The 21,479-nt window shown below is 29.8% G+C and overlaps 2 protein-coding genes across 5 annotated transcripts in view; both read right to left on the bottom strand.

Annotated features, from left to right (window-relative positions):
* LOC136089523 (fibronectin-like) overlaps positions 1-8,566 on the bottom strand; it is a 34,762-nt gene extending 26,196 nt beyond the window's left edge. Inside the window, exon 1 of the mRNA XM_065815573.1 lies at positions 8,493-8,566. Coding sequence (XP_065671645.1) covers positions 8,493-8,513 — 21 coding nt within the window. The 5' untranslated portion in view covers positions 8,514-8,566. The remainder of the gene's footprint in view (positions 1-8,492) is intronic.
* Positions 8,567-16,824: 8,258 nt separating this feature from the next.
* Positions 16,825-21,479, bottom strand: part of LOC100203937 (uncharacterized) — a 252,056-nt gene continuing 247,401 nt past the window's right edge. For all 4 annotated transcript variants that reach the window (XM_065815356.1, XM_065815357.1, XM_065815358.1 and 1 more), the window contains 3 exons: positions 17,998-18,276; positions 17,598-17,867; positions 16,825-17,498 (listed from right to left, as the gene is read on the bottom strand). In XM_065815356.1, the coding sequence (XP_065671428.1) occupies positions 17,218-17,498; positions 17,598-17,867; positions 17,998-18,276 (830 nt within the window). In that variant the 3' untranslated portion in view covers positions 16,825-17,217. The remainder of the gene's footprint in view (positions 17,499-17,597; positions 17,868-17,997; positions 18,277-21,479) is intronic.

The following is a 21,479-nucleotide window of genomic DNA, read 5'->3' as shown; positions in this document are numbered from 1 at the left end:
ACAAAAAAAAATCTCTCTCTTTTTTAATTGTTTAAGTGTCTTTTTCAAAAAAGTTATTTTTATTTTTCCTAATTTTTTTTCAAGTAATTTGTTTTAAACTATAAATTGACTTCAATATTATCAAAGTATAATATCTGATAAGTTTATCAGACATTATACTTTGATAATATTGATATTGATAATTTTCTTAGGTCAGCTAGGTTGGCATTATCAGTATCTATGCTAACCTTGATTGCCTACTATTAACGATAGCTTTATTGATTATATTTATTTACTCGTTGATTGCTCAACTTGCCACTCACAGTTTCTAGACTTACTTGGTTGGGGCAGGTGTAGCATCTCTGTAAACTTTAGACAATATCTTCAAAAACAAATAAAAAAAATAAACTTTTTCCTTGACCAATGTTTAGCAGGTTAAATTATCTTTTTCACAATAAAAAAAAATTGTTAACCTGACTCACAGTTCATCAGATCTGTTAGATTTAGTAAAAATTGCTCAACTAGACTCGCTCTATCCTTGCCAGAGCTAGATTTAGTATAAAGCTTTTTTGACCCAAAGTCCTGCATGAACGGGGGCCCCGTATATAATAAAAAAAAAGTTTTAAGCCTATGTTCACATTTAATTAATGTTGAGTTTAAATAAAAACGGATTTTTATTTCTTTAATTTCTTGTATATATATGTTAGCAGCTCAATACTGATTGGTTAATGATTCCTATTTACGTTAGCAGCATGAACATTGGTTGTTGAATTTGAACCCATCATCCACAATATGTGAAGAGTTGGTGTTAATTATGTACTAAAAAAAGAAATTCTTGGATCAGCAAAAGAGATCACTTTTTTAAGATCTTTGTAGCATTTATGGCAAATCAGGGACGCAAAGGTCAAGCTATATTTAAGGACCTTTTAGAATTTTACACAAACTAATATTAAAGATTGCCGTGAGTAGTCGAACAACAATGCCTCAGTAATAAGTGGAAGGTACAATGGTGTGCAAGCAAAATTTAAAGAACAGAAAAGTCTAGCAAACTAGTGATCTTGTGCTTTAAATTTCTTAGGAGTGGCTGAGAGTTTTTGGAGTGCTAAGAATTTTTTTTAACTTTATTGAAGAGTTATTGTTATGGTTATGGTTAAGAGTTATGGTTATTTCACCAGTTAGACGCGCCGCTTTGAGATGCTGTGCAAAGTTTTTAGAAAAGAAGATAGCAACTGTGCATGCTTACATAAAAGAATCAGTTTGACGCGCCGGTTTTGCAGAATAAATGACAATTAGCAAATGGCTTTTCACAAATTGTATATGTGCTCCACAAACCTGTTAATGGCAAAGATAATCTAGTTTAAGTACGCTGCAAAGCTCAGGGTCTTTATGTAAACTGGAATATATTCAACGTTCTAGCTCGACATTTTAGAAGAAGCAGATAAATAATAAGGCATTTTTAAATCCAAAGCTATTCTTGCCTTACATGTTGGCCAGCATCCAATCACTGAAGTAGTTTGTCAGCATCCAATCACCGAAAGAGTTATTGCATTATTAATTATCCTGAAAGACAAAGGGCCTTTTACTAAGTTTAGCCCGGGCCCCGACAAGGTTGCCATACAAGTTTTATCTGTTTTTAATAAATTATTGAATGTAACTGTAAAGTAACCATGAAGTATTGCTAAACTAAAGTTTTTTATAAACTAAATATACACAAAGATATCACAACTAAAAGCGGTTTCTTGATGATAAGACCATAAGGTCTACTGCAAGTTTCCCGCGTTCTTTTAACAGCGATAATTATTGTCTTTTTTATTTGTGCTATAAAAATTTATCATTTGAACTGAATAGTTCTCGTTATGTATGCGATATTTTAAATTAAATATTGTAAACTAAACAGTTGATATTTACGATCACAAATTTGTAAAGTGTTGACAAAAAACTAAAATTAAATAGGGGAAAGGCGCCTATGATGGCATAGCACCTATCATAGGCGCCTTTCCCCTATTTTTTTTGCTATTACCAATATTCATAAATATTGGTAATAGCAAAAAAATGATTGGACCAATATCTATATATTGACTTTACATCAGTTTTAGTAAAAATCGATTTTGGGATGTGCTGTTGTATTTTTAATCCCTTTAAATATTTAAGATTTGTGATTTTATTATTAACTGTGCAGAAATGTAGTTTTCATGCATTTTATTCCTAAGTTTTGTGCATTTAGCGGAATACTTATTTTAATTTTATCTTTTGAACAAGGCAGACACAGTTTCTTTAAACGAAAATAATGACTTCTTTTTATGATGGCTCACTAACGAGTTAGGTGTGATGCAATATTGACGAGTGGAGAAAACCTTTTTTTTTTCATAAAAAATAACATATTTGTTAGTGAAGTAAACAGGAATTTTTCTTCACTAAAAAATTTTTGGTTCAAAAAACACATAAAACGCAATATCTTTTATGCACATGGGCGAAATTCTACACTGCTGCTGTGTAGCACGAAAGGGTTAATTAGAATGATTACGCGTAATTTCTGGCATTTTTGAGGGAAGACTCTAAGGTCAAATGAAATCGTCAAGTTACCTTTGATGCTAACCAGCCCCATCCTCCTCTATGCCATCATAGGAGCCGTAGTTGCCTATGATGGCATACTTGTACTTTTTTTTAAACAAAAATAACTAATAAAAAAATATAACTGTTAAAAACTCCTTTGGTTATTATTGTTCTACATGTAACAAAGAATGTATCCATATCATAACTTTTGTTCTTGGTCTTTAGGATACCGAATTATGAAACTTCAAAGTTAAGTATGCCGTTATAGGCGCCTTTCCCCTTATTATTTTTGAAAACTTGTCAACTACTGCAGGACTTTCTAAAGAAGTTTTTTTATTTTAATTCAAAACTAATTTGTTTCTGCTACTTGATGCAATTTTTTTTTTTTTTTTGGATCGGTTTCTAAATTTAGTTTCTAAATTAAAAGCAATGTATTCTCGAGCGAAGTGAAACGAAACCAAGATTTTTACACCTTTTAAATAAATAATAGTTGTGTTTTATACACTCTACGCAACTATAATTTCTTTTAACTTAAATTTATCCAATCAAAATATAAATTGCATAAATCTTAATTCAAAGTTGAGTAACTTTACTCTCAGAGAAACCGTTGCTTAGATATTTTTTTATTTTTTTAATATATCAAAAGTTTTAAAAATAGAAGTAGAAGGCCATAAAAAAACCAAAAAAAAACTTTTTTTAAGTTTTTTTTATGGTTTTTACGTTTTTGAAATTATCTAAAAAGTATTTATTTTGTTAAGAATAATTGGTTAAAACAGAAAGTATAGAATTATTGATCCCCACCCCCAAATTATTATGGAAATTAGTTTGTGGAAAATGGCGTCAATCTCACTGAGTATTTGCTGGAATTTGGCGTGACTCCGGCATATGCTTTTTGTTGAAGTGACTTACAAAACAATTAAAATATTTTGAGCTGCTATTGAACGATAAATTTCACTTAGATCATAAATATCATATGAGGAATTGTTATCTTATACACCCGTTGATAGGTGAAATGATAATATATATACGCACAAGATGTTGAGCATATATTTTAGTAAATCTAAACTACCTTGATGCCAGCACCCAAATCAATAGAAACTAGGTGCAAGCAAAAAAAGCTTTGGAGTCAAAGTGTAATCAAAGCATTTATTAGACGAATTTATTTGGGGAAATTTGGTAGGAAATAAAGATGTAATTTTTAATGAATTCTCTATACCGGTTATATTAATTTATCGAGTTTGAATATATCTAAAAGATAAAGCTTTTTTAAAAATTCTTCAAAAATGATAACTTTAATTGCATTTTTACAATTATTACACGAAATACTCAACCTAACCTTTAGAGACTACTCAATCTAAGATTTATCAGCTTTTTGTGTGTGAATGGAGGAGGAACATTTTTTTGGAGTTTCAAAAAGGTTGGGATAAAAATAAAAATATTTATGCATCCGGTAACTCTTGTTTAAAGGCAATTAACTTAAGGAAATTTGATTAACTTTAATAAAATCTTAAAATAAATTTTATTCAAGTACATTTTATTGATACCAAGATATGACACTGCAATTTACAGTTTTTAAGAAAGGCTCGAAAAATTAAAAAAAAATAAACGGTTTTTAAATATATGCTGATATTTATCCCAAAAAAAGTAAAAAGTTTAACTTTTTATAGAATAGGAGTATTTGTTGTATTCTGTTAGGAACACTTTTTTTTTTTTCTTCTGTTTAAGTATAAATATTATTTTTACAATGTTCGTATGATATAGATAACATAAAATAAAATATAAAGGTATATACTGAAAGTACAACAAAATAAAGGAGATAGGGGCTCAAAGAAGATAAGGATAACATTATCTAGCTATGACAATCTTTTCATAGAACCTCTTTGTACAAGTTATAAATAATATATCATAATGGTAAAAAGTATAAAAAAAAAAAAATAATATTAATTAGATTACCGTTAAAATAGTTAAAGACAAAAATAAGTTAATTAAAAAAAAAAAAGAAAAACTTTTCTTTTATTCAAATTTTAAAAATTTCAAAAGTTTCTTTTTTTCTTTGAAACTTAAATGAGTTTAAGGACTTCACCCTAAAAATTATATTCCTTTTGACAGTCATTCCATAACTTAGGTCCTCGATAAGATATACAAAATTTTGAGAATTTATTACATATCCGGGGCAATTTATAGTTGTTGTCTCTATTTGATCTAAGATTATACTTTTCATTTAGATTGAATTCAAACTTATTGCTGAAGTTTAATACAACACTTGAAGTTGAAATACCACACTTGTCTGCTAAAAAAGTGATCGATATTTTTATTATTTAACACGCTGTTTTATATTGTATGTGTTAAATCCTGTAATTGATTTTTTGACTACTTCTACTATCAAGGGCGGATCGATAAGAAAGAAGGAGAGGAGGGGGAGTTGCGGCAGGGGCAATCACACTCAACCCCAATCTCCATCCTCTTTCCCCACCCATCCTTACGTATTTAAAAAAAGTTTTTTTTCAACTCGTGTATTTAACGTAGCAGTTGTTTGAAAATGAAAGTAAATTAGGTTGGCTGTTTAAATATGATAAAAATTTCTAATAAGTTGGTAGTTTTATGACGACTCATACAAAAATTGTTACTAAAGTGTTACAATGTTTCAAAGAGAAGAATGATGAGGAGGGGGTAGGAAAAGGGGTCTGAAATGCTCAAAAATTGCGTGACGTAATTTGTGGAGGCTCGAAACACGAAATTGACGAACAAGGCCCCGGCGCGAAGAAACAAGTTGAGCGCGGTAATTCCAGGGATGTGGTGGGGATTGAATTCGGAACCTCTCCCTTATAAAGCGAGCGCTTTACCACTACACCACTACCACGATGGTAGTATCATCAGCAAACAATGCCACCTACGATGTGAGAATATCTGGAAGATCGTTGATGCAAATTAAAAAGAACATAGGGCCAAGGATAGAACCTTGAGGAACCCCTGAAGTTACAGAATAAGAAGAAGAGTGCTGTTCATCGAGGACAACTTTTATACTACGATTGGAAAGGAAAGACTCAATAATCTTAAAGATGTTGCCAGATACACCATAAGAAGAAAGCTTATGGAGAAGACTAGCATGCCAAACTCTATCAAAAGCTTTTGAAATGACATGAGCGATGGCCTTAACCTCTCCACCTTTATCTAATGCATGATAAAACCTATCAGTAATTACTGTTAGCAAATCAGCTGTAGAACGAGAAGATCAAAATCCAGGAGAGTGACGCTTGACCTGGAATTGCTTGAGAGGAAACAAAAGATTCCATGCCAGCCTGAATTCACAAAGTTAGGTAAGAAGCACATTTATTGACAGGATGACAAAAGATTTTTACCCAAGGGCCATCACGAAGAAAATCACGGAAAGAATCCCAGTAAGCTTTACTGTAGTTGTAAGAGGTTCGATAATAGGGGGATTCAGGTGATGAAGAAGAATGAGATATTAGTTTAAGAGAGATCAAACTGTGATCAGAAGCACCTAAGGCTGAATGTGGAGAAACTGAGCACTGACTAGGATCAGAAACAAGACATAAGTCGAGTAGAGAAGGTAAATGATTCGGGTTGTCAGGAAAGCGAGTTGGAAAGTTGACTATTTTAGTTAGGGATTAAGAAAGGCAAAAGTTGTGGGCTTTAATGCCTGTAGAATCACTGACACTAGAGCCAAGCCATTCAGAGTGGTGAGCATTAAAGTCACCGACAACAACTATATTAGCTGATGGATAAATAGAGAGGGCTTGGTCAGTATGATCAGAATTAACATCAAAAAGAGTGCAGTCTTGAGATGAAGGAGAGCGATATAGAACAAATAGAAAGGCAATAGAGTGAAGTGGTGCTAAACGAAAGCACATAAAAGAATAGTCTGTGGATTCAAACCGAGTTTCATGACAAATGGGTGAATTCTTACGAATGTAAATGCCCAGTCCAAGCATGTGACTACTGGAGTCTTTACGAATTAAAGGAAGATAACCATCAACACTAAGATCGCAAGATGAGACAGCTGAACTCAAATTAAAAAATTATTTCGAATCGAATCTCGAATCAAAGCGACATTTGATTCGCGAATCGAATCGAACCGAAGCAATTCACAGGGCCCTAATATATATATATAAATATATATATATATATATATATATATATATATATATATATATATATATATATATATATATATATATATATATATATATATATATATATATATATATATATATATATATATATATATATATATATATATATATATATATATATATATTTATATGACATGTAAAGTGGTTCTTGATGATAAGACCTTTTGGTCTTCTGCAAGTTTCCCGCGCTCTGCTTACAGTTCTTATTAAAGAAATTTGTTAATTATTTATGTTTGTGATTTCTTATATTTATCTGTATATTCAATCTTAACGAATCTTTATTATATAATCACGAAAATGTATACTATGGAACTAAAATAAGTTAAAAAAAAAAAAAAAAAACCTGACACGCTTTTATTTAAGTAAAAAATAGTTTTTAGTTGTCAAGTTATTATTAATATTGTTATTATTATTATTATTATTATTATTATTAATGTTATTATTATTATTATTAGTCAATTTTATTACAGTTATATTGAATATGCATCATTGTTAAATAAATGTCTTGGATATTTACATACAAAAGGTTTATCTTAATTGTACATTAATTAAACACTTTTAGCATCTGAAAATGATTGTTATGTCATCGGAACTAGGCATGTTTGGAAAGTATCAGAACTGTTGTAATCGTAGAAGTAGTAGAAAAATCGATTTAAAAATTTGATACTAAAAAGTTGAAAATAAAATACTTTAAAAAAAAACTTTTTTTAAAAAGGACGCGATTTTATTTACATATGAAAAGTGCACTAAAAAAAAGAAAATGAAAATATATTTAAAAAAAAAACGTTTTTAAAAACACGTTTTTGCGCTTAAGAGAAAAAAATAAAAATTTTCTATGATTTCAGGTGAAATCCGCAAACCTATTCACTGCACATAAAAGCAAACACACAAGAAATTTCTAATTAACAAGAATAGTAGCATCCCAGCCGGCATTTGGTCCTAAAAAGACGTCTTTTTAAGACCAAATGCCGGTTGGGATGTATATGATCAAAATTGTGAAGCTTTTAATGTTTATTTATAAATTTGTATTATATGTTCCCAGCCTTGTGCATAATAGAAAAATAAGTTGCGATGAACGCCTCACGCTTTTATGTGCAGTGGATAGATTCACGGATTTCACCTGAAGTAATTGAAAATTTTTATTTTCTTCTTTTAAGCGCATAAGCGTGTTTTTAAAAATCTTTTTTTTAATATATTTTTTGCATCAAAGAATCGTCATTTCTGATGAGTCTTTTTGATGAAGCATAGTGTAAAATGAAAAAAAAAAAATGATAAGTTATTTTTGACTAATTTAATTTATTAATGGTCTGTGCTTTTTATTTATTTAATTCTATAACCATTAAGCACTTTAATTTGTAGAATACATTTAAAATTATTAGTAAAATATTTACGTTAAAAAGACCTTTATGGAGTCAAATTAAATTGCGTTTCAAACGTAGCATCACGTTGACCATTTGTGAAAGCTGTTAGATACCTAATTATGAAATGTTTTTGTAATAACCGTAAAAAAAAGCGAAAATAATTGTTACACTTCGAACTAAACTGGTCTTTTACCCCAATATTAGCATGTTTTGTAGCAGTTGTTTAATAATATGCAAATTACTTTATTTCATGTTTTTTTAATGTATTTTTACATTTTGAAATAAATAGTATCAAAATTAAAAAGGCCATGACGTCAAGTACGAAGTAGTCGAAAACTAGTAAGTAGTCAAAGTTAAACTTTTATTAATTGATCCACGTTATGGATCCAAAGATAAATAATTTTAATTAAAAAACAAATAAAATCCATAAATACAAAACATTTACCAGCACCACGCAACGAATCATTCTTCAGTTTTAGAGTTGTAATGAAGATCTCTATTACTTTACTTTTCTTGCTATGGTCTCTTTTTTGATTTTTTTATAGTTGTAAAAAAATCAAATTTCATTTAAAAATAGTGTTTTATTAAAATAATTTTTATTAAAATAAAACACTACGGTATCAGGAGTATTCCGCACAAATGGTTTTTGTTTTGCCTACGTCTCAATATGTTTTTATCAATGATCCCAATTGATGACGTCTATTAAACATCGAAACAACGTTTAGAAAAAACGTTAAGTTTTGGTCGATTATTTGTTTAGAATGAAATCCAAAATATCGTTTAGAATAAACTTCCATTAAACGTCGAGACTCAACCGTATTTTCGACGTCTGTTATAAGATTATTAACATAGAAAAAACGGCCTTTCATTTCTTAGTCTTGCTCAAAGTATGTAACAACTTTGGTATTGTAGTTTATCCTCTTTCGGGTAATTGCCATATAGAGACCACATACCAAGGCCCGCAAAGACAAGTTCAGCTTACTTAATTGCGCCATAATCTGCTGAGTTTAAGAAGAACAAAGAATACTAAAGTGATAGACTGAAGAAATTGAGTTAGAAAGATAGCATCAAGATACCGGACAGATATTGCACTGGATGTTTTTGAAAACAGCAACTTCTGAATACATTTGGAGCATTCCTGATATTCAAGCTGCACGAATTGTTATGGCTCATAATGAAAGTAAAGTACGCTCGGGCGATGTTTAATTCATTTAAATGGCTTCATGCTTTCTTTTGCCTAATGTTTATTAAAGGAAGAGGAATCAGTAGAATTTTACACTGAATGTGCAAAATAGGGAGATATTATTTCACTTGATAACGCTTTTTTTGATAAATACTTTGATCTTTGAATTGTGCAATTGTATTAGTCTTCATTTGAATGTGTATATATATATATATATATATATATATATATATATATATATATATATATATATATATATATATATATATATATATATATATGAGATGTTAGAGATGCCACAAATACTTTGTGACTATTTGGTATTCTGGCCTTTGCATTTGCTGACCATCTCTTGTAAGCGTTATAGATGTAAAGATATGAATGTATTAAACGTTTTTGAACTTAACTTGTATAATACTTTATGTTTTACGTTTTGTTGCATAAACAACCCTTTATTACATGTTTTTAAAGATCTATTTACCTTTAAAGAAAAGAATAAATATAGTTTGCAAAATAAAAAATATTTAAAAGAACCCTTTTGTCAAACAAAGTTTAATCAATTTTGTATAGATTATTGAGCACCCTATCTCTGGAATAAAATTGTCCAGCCTAATTTTGATTCATCTGTCTCTTTTTCTGTTTAAAAACAAATTAATGAATATTATTTTTTCAACGGATAATATATTGAAATATTTTTGAGGTATTATTTTAACCATTTATTATTTCAAATGTTTTGGATTGTTATTTTGTCATAAACTACTTGTATTATTTTATATTTATATTGTAATTTTTATATGGTTCTGGCGACAAAATCGTTATGATCATCTTCCAGATTCCAAGTTTATATGTTTACATTACATGTAAATCACGACATGTAAATAATGTAAACTAAAACTAAACTAAAAAAAAAAAAAGGGTTTGTTGTTCAATTTAAGTGATCAGTTTCATGTAAAAACCAATTTCATTTGCAATTGGACTTTTCTTTTCCAAATCTTCATATGTGTGCATATTTTCATATTTGCTACTAGACACCGACGAGAAAAATTGTAATGTGAGTCACACATAAAAATATTCTCAGAGCATTTAAATTTTTTTTTGTTTTGTTGTGTTTTAACTAATACTAAGAAATTAGTTTTAGAGCGTGTATCAATAAAAAAGCAACCGTATAAATTACATTTCCATTACAGTTAAACCATACTTTAAGTTCAGGTTGTAGTGAAGGTATTATTTTTTATAAGTTTAGAGTTCGTTGTGCTCTATCTATCTATCTATTGCAACTTCTACAATTACCTCAGAAATGCAAGACTTTTTTTTTTTTTTTTTTAAACATCTTTGCTTCCAACAAGGCTGCAAGCAGCCTTGTTGGAAGCGAATACTTTAGCTAGTTCTTTTAGTAACCTTTTTGAATAGTTTGAAGAGTATGAATTTATACATAACTATAGTTAAAATAATTTGGTATAACAGTCAAATAAAAATGCGTGCTATGACACAAACTAGTCATAAATGAAACAAAAGCGCCCACAGCGTTGTTAACATATGCATTTTAATGAAGCGGCTTGGAACCCTTAAATAACTAAATGTCGCGGAATATTCGATGCTTCGGACCGAAGCATTGAATATTAGGGTGTCTCAAAAAATATATTAGGGTGTCTCAAAAAATTTTTTTTTTGAAAATCAAAATGTGGAAAAGTTCAATCGTTATCATTATGTATTAGTAGCTTATAGTGAAAATTTCAGCCTCCCAAATCAACTCTAAGGTAAAGAAGGTGGTTTTAGACAATTTCTATATAATATAATTTTTCCCGAATATTATTTTTTAAAGTTCCGAATATAGATAGTTTTAAATTTAAAACATTCACAAAACACTGGTTTCAATTTAAAATATATCTAATAGAATAAGGAAGATACAGATTTTGTGTGACAAAATCTGTATCTTCATTTTTCAGATAATAGTTTTATTTCAGATAATAGTTCTAAATTGAGTTGAAAAGCAATGAAAACGTGATGACAGTTGTAATACTTGTTAGACGTTCTCCAGGTACTTTTCGTAATTTTCTTGAATACTTGCTGTCTGTTTTTATGGACAACCGAGAAAATAATATACAAACTTAAAAAAGCAGGTTATTTTGTAAAATAATTAAATAATCCAAGTAATAAAATTCCTAGTATTTGAAATTAATAGTTTAGTTTATTAAATAAAATGATATGGAAATAATTTAAAAAGTTTTGCAAACATTATTGTATAGCATGCGCGTACATAGGGTGGGGTAAGGGGTTGTTTGGTGTAAATTGTTAGGTGCAATTGACTTCCTTTTTTTGTAAATAAAAATAAGCATGATATGTGCTTGCTATTCTAAATTGCCTTATTTTTCAAAAACCCCTCCCCTTGACAATTTCACGCTACAGGTCTGTATAATAATGGTTGGTAATAACCTGAAGAGTACCCTGAAGTCTATCCTCGTTATGTGTCCTTCCAATAAAGTCTTGGATAAGTTTTATGTGACGTTTTGCCCTATCATTTATCACTGCAAGCTGATTTGCACAAGCAGAGAACTTGATAAATGACTTAGGGGCTCTCTCACTTTCGTAAGCAGCTGTTCTTTTCTCCCTCCACAGTAAAAGCTCTTCCTTAATGATTTTTAGGAGAAAAAAGAAAAGATAACTTTGCTCAGTGACAAAATAATCAAGAGATGACATTGTAATAACGACTGGCTGGATTCCAGGTTTCTCAAGCACTATATATTCTCTTTCTGGAACTGCTAAATACAGCAATTTGTTAAGGATGTTGTTCTTAACGTCGGCATCTAGATCCCTGTCAGCAAGAGACAAAACTACAAGCTGGGGAGCTACAGTTGTGACCAAAAGTCTGTTGTATGCTCAAATATAACTGCATTTTGCGTCATTTTGCTGTTTTAAGTTTGTTGAAAGCCTAGAAATGAACCAAAAAGCTGTTGATTTTATTGATTAAACTAATTGAGATAACCTCTTATTTAAAAAAATGAAATAGTTTTATTTCTTATTTGTTTATGTTGCGTTCTTTGTTTACTTTAGATCAATAATTTTATACCAAAAATGGAACTTTCACCTAAAAAACGTGATCAGATTGTTGCATTAGTTAACTCGGGTTTAACACAAGCAGCTGTGGCACAACATCTTATTGTTTCCCAGCAAGTTGTTTCATTGACAATGAAACGTTGGCGAGAGATAGCTGATGTGAAATCAAATCGTTGAACCGGACGCCCTAAGGTTACAACTCCTGCAACAGATCGAGCGATAAAGCGACACGTGTTGAAGAATCCAATGATATCATCCTCTGCCGTAGCAAGTCAACTGCCACACAGAGTTAGTGCAAGAACCATTCGACGACGTTTAAGTGACAATTTTAATCTAAAAGCGTACCGACCTGCACGAAAACCGCTGTTATCGAAGAAGAACGTTCATGATAGATTACTTTTTTGCAGAAAATTCAAACATTACACTAGTGAAATGTGGAATGAAGTAATGTTTAGTGACGAAAGTAACATAAAATTGTTTTCTGCAGCACCAAAATATGTTCGCCGTCCTGCCAATAAAAGATTTGATTCAAGGTTTTGCATACGAACTGTTAAACATTCAGCATACTTGATGGTATGGGGCAGCTTCTCAGCGTCTGGCCAAGGCTCCCTCTACTTTCTTCCACAAAATACCACTATGAATGCAAAGAAATATATTACTATACTGGATGAAAAGCTTTTGATAGTTATGCAGACTTACAACTGCAATGACGGTGCTCCCTGTCATCAAGCAGCTTTAGTGAAAAACTGGCTTCGGGATCATGGGGTTAAGGTTCTAGGTCCTTGGCCGGGGCAGAGCTCAGACCTTAACCCCATTGAAAACTTGTGGCATATAATGAAACCAAAGATTGACAAAGAAAAATTATCTAATTTAGATGATCTTCGTGCCATCATTACTCGTGTGTGGTGCACAGACATAACTGTTGATGTTTGTAAAAATCTCGTAAATTCTATGCCTGCAAGAATTGCTGAAGTAATTAAGAATAAGGAACAGTGTAGCAGATATAAGTGATATGTAAAACTGAACTATATTACTGTTATGTAATTTTAAACAATGTTTTGATAAACTGTGAGATGTGTTAGAGACGCTGTGTCCATTTAAACTTTGAATTTGATGAAAAAACACGAATACAACAGACTTTTGGCCACAACTGTAGATACCATGTGTGCTGTAGAAGGATTTTGTTAACAACTTTTCCAATCTCTGCATAGGCTTTGTAATCATCTGACATTTGGAACTGATAAGCTATCTTAAATGCTCTTAGATCATTTGAAGGAGCTTGAGTTGCCATAGGACTCTTCAGAAAGAATGTACCATGGAAAAACACAATGTAATTTGTAGCAATGTTTATGTTCTTGAGAGTAGTAAGCTCTACTGTTTTAAAATCATTCGGATAATAGTTCTGTGTCATCTGCAGAACAAGAAGGTAAAGACAGTCACTCATAAACCTGGCCTCATGGTGAGCTCCCTGCTGCTTAAAGAAGAAATTAGGTATATCTTCACCCAGGAAGTTAGCCAGTAGCTGCCAAAGATACTTGTAGCCTCCTCTTTGGAAAGTGTTTCTCTGAAGTGCTGTGGTATAAAAATTCCTTAGTTTTAACTGCAAGTTGATGCAAAAGAGTACCTGGTCTAAATGCATCCTGAGACCATTTGAATTTGATAATTCTTTCAAGTTTATTAACTTCTCTATGTATTTGCGGTCATAGCTTCTGAAGTAAAACATAGAGGTGTTTGCTTGGACTTTTTGTTGTATCAAAGACAAGTTCCATGACACGAGACACATGTCTCTCATATATGTGATGTCTGCACATTAGCCAGAGAACAGGCCTCCCCAAAGCATGAACAATAGCAATTCTTATAGCTCCATTGTTCTTTCCTGTGTTGCTAGCTGTGGTATCAGCACACACCCCAATGATTTGATCTAATAGCTCATAGTATTCCAGGATATTTTGAATGGCTAAAGCGCTTCCCTTAGAGCTTCTAAACAATTCTTCCCTTAGAGCTTCTAAACTTCTAAACAATTGGGATCCAATTGTTTAGAAGTTCATCCATACTTAGCTGAAAACTAACTTTTACTTCCTCTGAAACCTTTTGGGTCTTTGTATGAGGCATAAAAGTTTCGTCAGAGTCTGGAAGGCTATCATAGTCTGTGTACCAGGAAACTTCAAACTCTTTTCGTTCTAGTTCTTCTACCTTCCTTTTATTCTTTTCTTCTTGATTTCTGAGCTTTTCATCTTGTGAGCGCATTTTTCTTCCATTATTTTTATTTTCTTCACAGCCAAACAAGCATTTTTTAAAAATATGTTATTAATACCCGCCATCTCGACCACGTGTCAAGATGGCGGATATTGATAAAATTCAGAAATTTTTCAAACGCTACCCAGTTTCTTTTCTAATGTTGAGCCAGTAAAAACTTCTGAGCATTTCTCCAGTCGTTGGAAGTCGATTTAAAGCAAAGTTTTGGAGTGGAAAGCCTAACAAATAAAACTGTCCACGCTTTCTTGCAGCTCAAATCTTCAGCTGCATATCATACAGAGCATACATGTGTTGTTTTTTATTATAATTATCTACACTTAACAAATTATTTAAAAATTAGTCAGTATAAGCTACTAAAACATAATGATAACTGTTGAACTTTTCCACATTTTGATTTTCGAAAAAAAAAATTTTATTCACTAACTTTATTTTTATCGGAGTTGTAACTCCAATAAAAAATAAAGTTATTGAAGCCAACGTTATTGCAACAATTCCGACGAAAAATAACTTTAGTGTAACTAACGTTATTACAGCATTGTAATTTTGATAAAAATAACGTTAGCGTAACCAACACTATTACAGCGTTGTTATTCCAATGAAAAAAAAAATGTTAGTGTAACATTATTATAACGTTGCAGTCCTGATGAAAAATAACGTTAGTGTAACTAACGTTAATAATCGATGTCGCCAACATAAATCCAAAATCAGATCGACGCCGAGTGCACATTGAGATAACTGCAATATATAACGGAATCCTAACTTTAGCTTTAATTTCCAGAACTCTGAGATCTCAAGTTTTTAAATTCTTTTTTTAAGCGAAGACTTTGCTCGGTGCTGAAGTTAATTTAACTTTTGCAAAAACTTTTTTAAACAAATTCCTCAAGGAAATAGAAGAGCTACAACTACTAGCATTTAACTTTTTTTTTTCAATTGATTATTTTAGGTCCCCTAAGAAGTTCTCACGGTCTTATCACAGAGCACCGCGGAAGAACATTTGAAAGGAAGTTCACGCCTCCTTCTTTACCAATGTTAGTAAACTTGCCAGAGTCTAGTTTTTTTTTTTTAGTTTTTGACGCAAGCGCGCTGACCACTGCGCTAGAGCTACTAAAAACTTTTACTTATTAAGGAGATTTTACTTATTAAGGAGATTTTACTTATTAAGGAGATTTTACTTATTAAGGAGATTTTACTTATTAAGGAGATTTTTAGACATTAATAATCGGAATAAAAAAAACTTGTTTTTCAGAAAATTTATGGATCTAAACACTATGTAAAAGTTCTAATTCTTTTGATTTATAATCATGTCTGGATTAAAGACGTTTCTGAACTTTATTTAAAACAATTTGAAGCAAACCGACTGAGCAAAATGTCAATAAAGTTCGAAGAAAGAATTTATTGAAAGTTTTAAATTTTGTATAAACAGAAAGAAAAACTTTCAGAAATTTTTTTAAAATGCAAGAAGAAGCAGAGCGTCGAACAAATTGTTTAAACCTGGACTGTTGTGCGATACGAGTTTAAATCCAGGTTAAACAACATAAAAAAATCAAGTTACAAGAAAACGAGTTTATAGATACAGAAAGCTCAAAATTTCAACATGCATATGACAAGCAGAGCCTACGACATCAGAACAAATGATGTGGCATACCAACGAAAATCGGAAGAGTTGTTCGGCGTTAAAATGATAGATGAAGATAAGGCATTGCATTATGATAATTGCTACAGGTCTTACTTGGCATTTTATAAGCTATGGAGGAAACCAGTAAGCAAAAATAAGCATGAAGTCTGCAGTATATGGATGCCCTTAACACGGATGATGTTCAATACTAAGTATACCTGAAACAAAACAGCTCATAGAACTTAACTTATTTCAATGTTATTTTAATTGGAACAACCAGATTTACATAATGAAGAACTCATGCACAACCGGACTCTTTCATAATGTTTCTCGCAGAATCTTTTCTATGACTCCATGAAAATAATACGATTAAAATGACATTGACAATAAATCCTGCACTTAATATAAAATCATTTATAAGACACGCTGACGATAGTCATGCAAGATTTCCTAACACCAAAACAAGCAAAACAAATTCCAAAACATTTTAAATGATTTGAGAAATATTACGCACCAATTTCATCTAAAAAGACACAATAAAAACACATTTCCATCAGAGTACAATGATTTTACTGTAGTTCCTTTGCCATGGATACCAGGCATAACAAGATGTTATCTTTATAGTTTTATATATAAAACTATATCTTATATTATATATATACACAATTGTTATATCATACTTTCATTATTCACATTCAATATAAATACTTGTACAATGTAATAAAAAATTTGTTATATTAAACAGCTTTTCCTTACTATAATAATATTATTATATATAAAAAAACATTTTCACAGCACTTTATAAATTAAATAATATAACAAAGTAAACAAAAATATGTTTAGAAATTTTACAAATTTATTGAAATACGAGGTTACGGAATATTTTTTTAATTTATAATGCAACACAAATATTAGAACTTAAAAATGTTTTAAAAACAAAACAATATTCAAGCCATTCAAACAATGATAAAAAAACAACTACAGGCGATTCAAAAGACTTGATAAAATAAACAGAACAAAATTAAATTGAACAAAAAAGTTCTTTTTTATTCCTGGATTACTTTAACTTGTTCGTATGAAATTACGATTATGTAAAATATGAACGGATTTGATAAATTTTTCTAGCACTTTATTCATATAATCATTATCTTCTTGTTCTACAACATTTTCATCAAAATTATTAACACAGATAATCGTAGTTGTGTTACAATTTTTTAAACAATGCGACAAGCCTTCGCAGGATAATGCAATTGAATTGAGATTTTCAGACTTTTGGCGTGCACAGTCTGACCCTGATAACGGCATGTGTTTTGAATTATTCTTTGTGTTTAATCCGAACCAACCTTAAACAAAATATAAGTGATGTTTTCATAGTTATAATTAGTCTTGACTTCGACTAAACCGACTAGTCAATTGTAAAAAATGAATTGTAAAATCTGAACCTTTAAAGCGAGTTAGAAAATAGTCAACCATTTCATAGTCATTATTTTGAAAATCTTTATTTAAATGAACAAATATCCAACAATCATTTAGTATAGATATAAACATATTCATAAGTATCCAAATCATGAATATGTTGAAACCCAAAAAAAAAAGTGGACCAAGTACAGGGCTTGCATTTACAAAACCATAATAGCTGAATTTTCCCAACAATAAAAATATTACTGAAGAAATAGTTTGCAAATATGTTTGATAACCATCGAGTAAAACGCCTACAAAAAATATTTCTAAGCAATAAAAAGCATTATTTTTTCATCCAACGCAATTATTACATACATACCTAAACCAAAATAACATCTTATAGAAATATTATAAATATCATATATATTAAATTTCACTTACCAAATGATATGGTACTAAATGAGATTATTGCACAAAGAGCTAATACAAACGTGATTCCAAGCATGGAAAGAGGGAAGAATGCAACTTTAAGTGTAGATGAGAGCACTGAAACTCGATGATTGAATCGAAGAAGTTTTAGAAACTTCAAACTCACAAAAAAAACCAGTAATGAAACAATACAATTGTAGATCGAATCCCAGTATGAAACAAACTGAAAGTTTATAAACCTTTGTGGTTGTTTTTCAGGTAGACGATCAATAAGCTTTTTAACAAGATGCACTAAACTCAACAAAAGCAGTTTCTTATACTTAGAGTAAATAAACTATTTTTTTTAGTAGGATAAAGGTACTAAACTCAACGAAAACAGTTTTTTTATAGTTAGAGTGGATTAATAAACTACTTTTTTAGCAAGTCAAGATAAATTGTTAAAATTTTTAAATTGATCATAACACTTTAATTTCTAGAAACTATTTAAACCTATTTGGTAAACTTTGTTCATCTAAATAATATTACCAGACTTTCACATTATCTTTTTCCCATACTTCCTTATTGTTATTCTCATAATCATCAGGTTTGTTTAAAAATTCTTGGGGTTTATATATTTGTTTATATATTAGTTATGTTTTTATTGTATTTGTTTACAGTGAGGACAAAAAATAAATAACTTCCCCCCTAATTTTTTAAATTTAAAGCAAATCAATACTCAAATTTACTCCAAATTTAAACCAATGGTAGGAAACCATTATATATATATAAAAAAAAATTTATTAACCAATTTTACATTAAAGAAAAAAGTTTGAAAATGATATTTCAATACCATTTTCCCACTCTACTGTATAAATTTATTGACAATCAAAATTTTTACTTTTTTTAAGCATTTTGATAGAAGTTGTAAATATGTAATCATCTTGTCTTTTAATTCCTTAACAGCTTTGAAGGAAATCTTATATATCAGCTTTACAACGATTTTTCATTTTTTAACTAAACTTTGAAAGAAATCTTATATTTTATTTTCAAAAATCAAGAATCTTCAATTTCAGATCCTCTTTTAACTGATATTATCTTCCATTGACAGAAACAAATCCAGCCATGATCCCCCAAAAGTTTTCAATGGATTTAAGCCTGGTGACTTAGAAGTCCAAAACATAAATTGAAATTTCATTTAGCCAATCTTTTGTCACCTTTGATATGTAAATATTATATACATATCAAATAATGTCTTGCTGAAAAATGAAATCTTTACCTGAAGTGTGCAAAAGAGTGTAGGTGATTGCCTTAAGCTGTAACACAATTTTCTGAGCTTTGATTACCATCCAAAAATGCAAGTTGAGACTTGCCTGAAAGCACTGAAAGCTCCCCAAATCATGACTGATCCTCCACCAGATTGTCTTTGAGAAAAAATTTGTTTTTGCGCTGGTCATACCAATGATTGAAAGCCATCGGGCTCATCCAAATTAAACTTTTTTTTTTTAAAGATTATTTGATTTGAAAAGAAAAAATTGTTTCATTCTTCATCCCATAACTTTTTTTCTTGAGCTCTTGCAATCCATTTTAAAATTTATTTTTTATCAACAAAAGTGCTTCTACACATTTAGTAAAAACTAAGTTTGAAGATTCATTTAGTATTTGTCAAATTCTAAGAGCATCAACAAGTAACTGAAACTGCTGCCGAAGATATCTGAATAAAGATAACCCTTTGGAAGCTTCTCTTAGAGAGCACCTTGTTGATGTTTTGGTAAATTTTAAAAGTTTTTTTTTTTAAAGGTAAATTTTAAAGGTCTAATAAATGTACTATAATCACCCTTCAAATAACTTGTAATGACACCTCTTTAACTTATCTCTTTACTTATCTTTTTAATGCTGAATTTTGCCTTTTTAAAATAATTTGACCGCATCTCAGTTACCTCAGTTAGTCTTAGTTATTCAATTCAGTTAATTTTGTAATTAATTAATTCTGCAATGATATCAAAACAGCGTGTAAGCAATGTTAATCCAAAAAGTTATTCTAAATTAATCTTTTTTCAATCAAGAAAATGTTTAGTTTTCAAGTATTTGCCATAAAAATAAAAAAAATTCAAATATTTGTTCAAAATAAATTAGTTTAAAAGTTAGATAAATTAAATGGTTTTTACAACGGCCTAAAACTTTGATAATTATAACTTTTTATAATAAGCATTATAATTTCTCTTCACTCAACTTTTTCTTTTTGTTCTTTACTGTTCTCCTTCTTGCCACCCACTATTTTCAATGTTGTTTCTGATTAAATACTCAAAGCCCTTTCTCATTATCTCTAAACCAAGATTTTTGTTATTGATGACCTTAATGTTCATCACACTAAAGGGCTTGGCTCTAGTACCATTGACATTTTTAATCTTTTACTTAGATTAACTTTTGACTTTTTTTATAAGTTGAATTTTTTCAAAACTTATGAAACATAAACAATACATAAAAAAATTTACAATTTATATATTAAATGTGATATTAAGTTATTTGTCGATACTGAAATGGTGGGAAATATGATTGACTATCAAAAGTTAAAGTTTCTTAAAAATTGAATGAAATGAATGAAATGAAACGAATGAAATGTAAACAATACATAAACAAAAATTAAAATTTATATATAAAACATTCTTTAATTGTTTAAAATTTAAACTTAACTCAAATAATATTTTTAATGTAATAACATTCATTAAAAGTTGTAGCAAAAAGGATGTTTAAAAATAAGTGGACACTGATGATACTTTTGCTTTTTAAGTAAAATAAAAAAAGAATGAAGTACACCTAGCAAAAAAAAACAACAACAATGAAGTCCACTTGATAAAAAAAAAGGAACAATAAAGTACACCTAGTAAAAATAAATAAATAATGAAGTAAATATAAAACCCGATGAAGTACACATAGTGAAAAAAAAAGATTGGTGACAAGAAAGTAGACCATAACTTACGATCATACCTCAACTTATCTCGAGTTTAAATTCACCTCGTATTTTGACATTGCAAAGTGGGAGTAAACTTGGCACCATGCCACAAGATTGATTACTTATTGAATATTACTTTTTGGTTTATTTTTTATGAGAAACATTTTTGCAAGTCAAAGTGTTAACTTGAGTAACACCTTTTAGCAAATGAGATAATAAACATTCTATACTCAGCATATTTAAAGATTGTATCAAAATTTTTTTGTGTTTTAAAACATTTAAAAGATCAATAGACTTCTTCACCTTTGATCACTATTTTTTTAAAACAAAGAATCTAAGAGGTTACTCCAAAACCTATAAATACTTCTGGCTACTTAAATTATTATTCAAAACTACATAACTTTTAAAAAAACTTTTATTATAAACATTGATAAAACTTAACCATTGATTTGCAAAACTGGATATTTTTTCTCAAGAATATTAAACTAAATTAAAATGAATGTTTTTGTTGTTGATTTGTTGCTAAATGTTGTTAAATGTTAAATGTTTTTAATAAACTGTTTCT

This window comes from Hydra vulgaris, chromosome 13 (assembly GCF_038396675.1).
Source record: "Hydra vulgaris chromosome 13, alternate assembly HydraT2T_AEP".
Classification (NCBI taxonomy): Eukaryota; Metazoa; Cnidaria; class Hydrozoa; order Anthoathecata; family Hydridae; genus Hydra; species Hydra vulgaris.
Note: the sequence above shows the minus strand (reverse complement) of the source record. Positions and strands in the feature narration are given on the sequence as shown.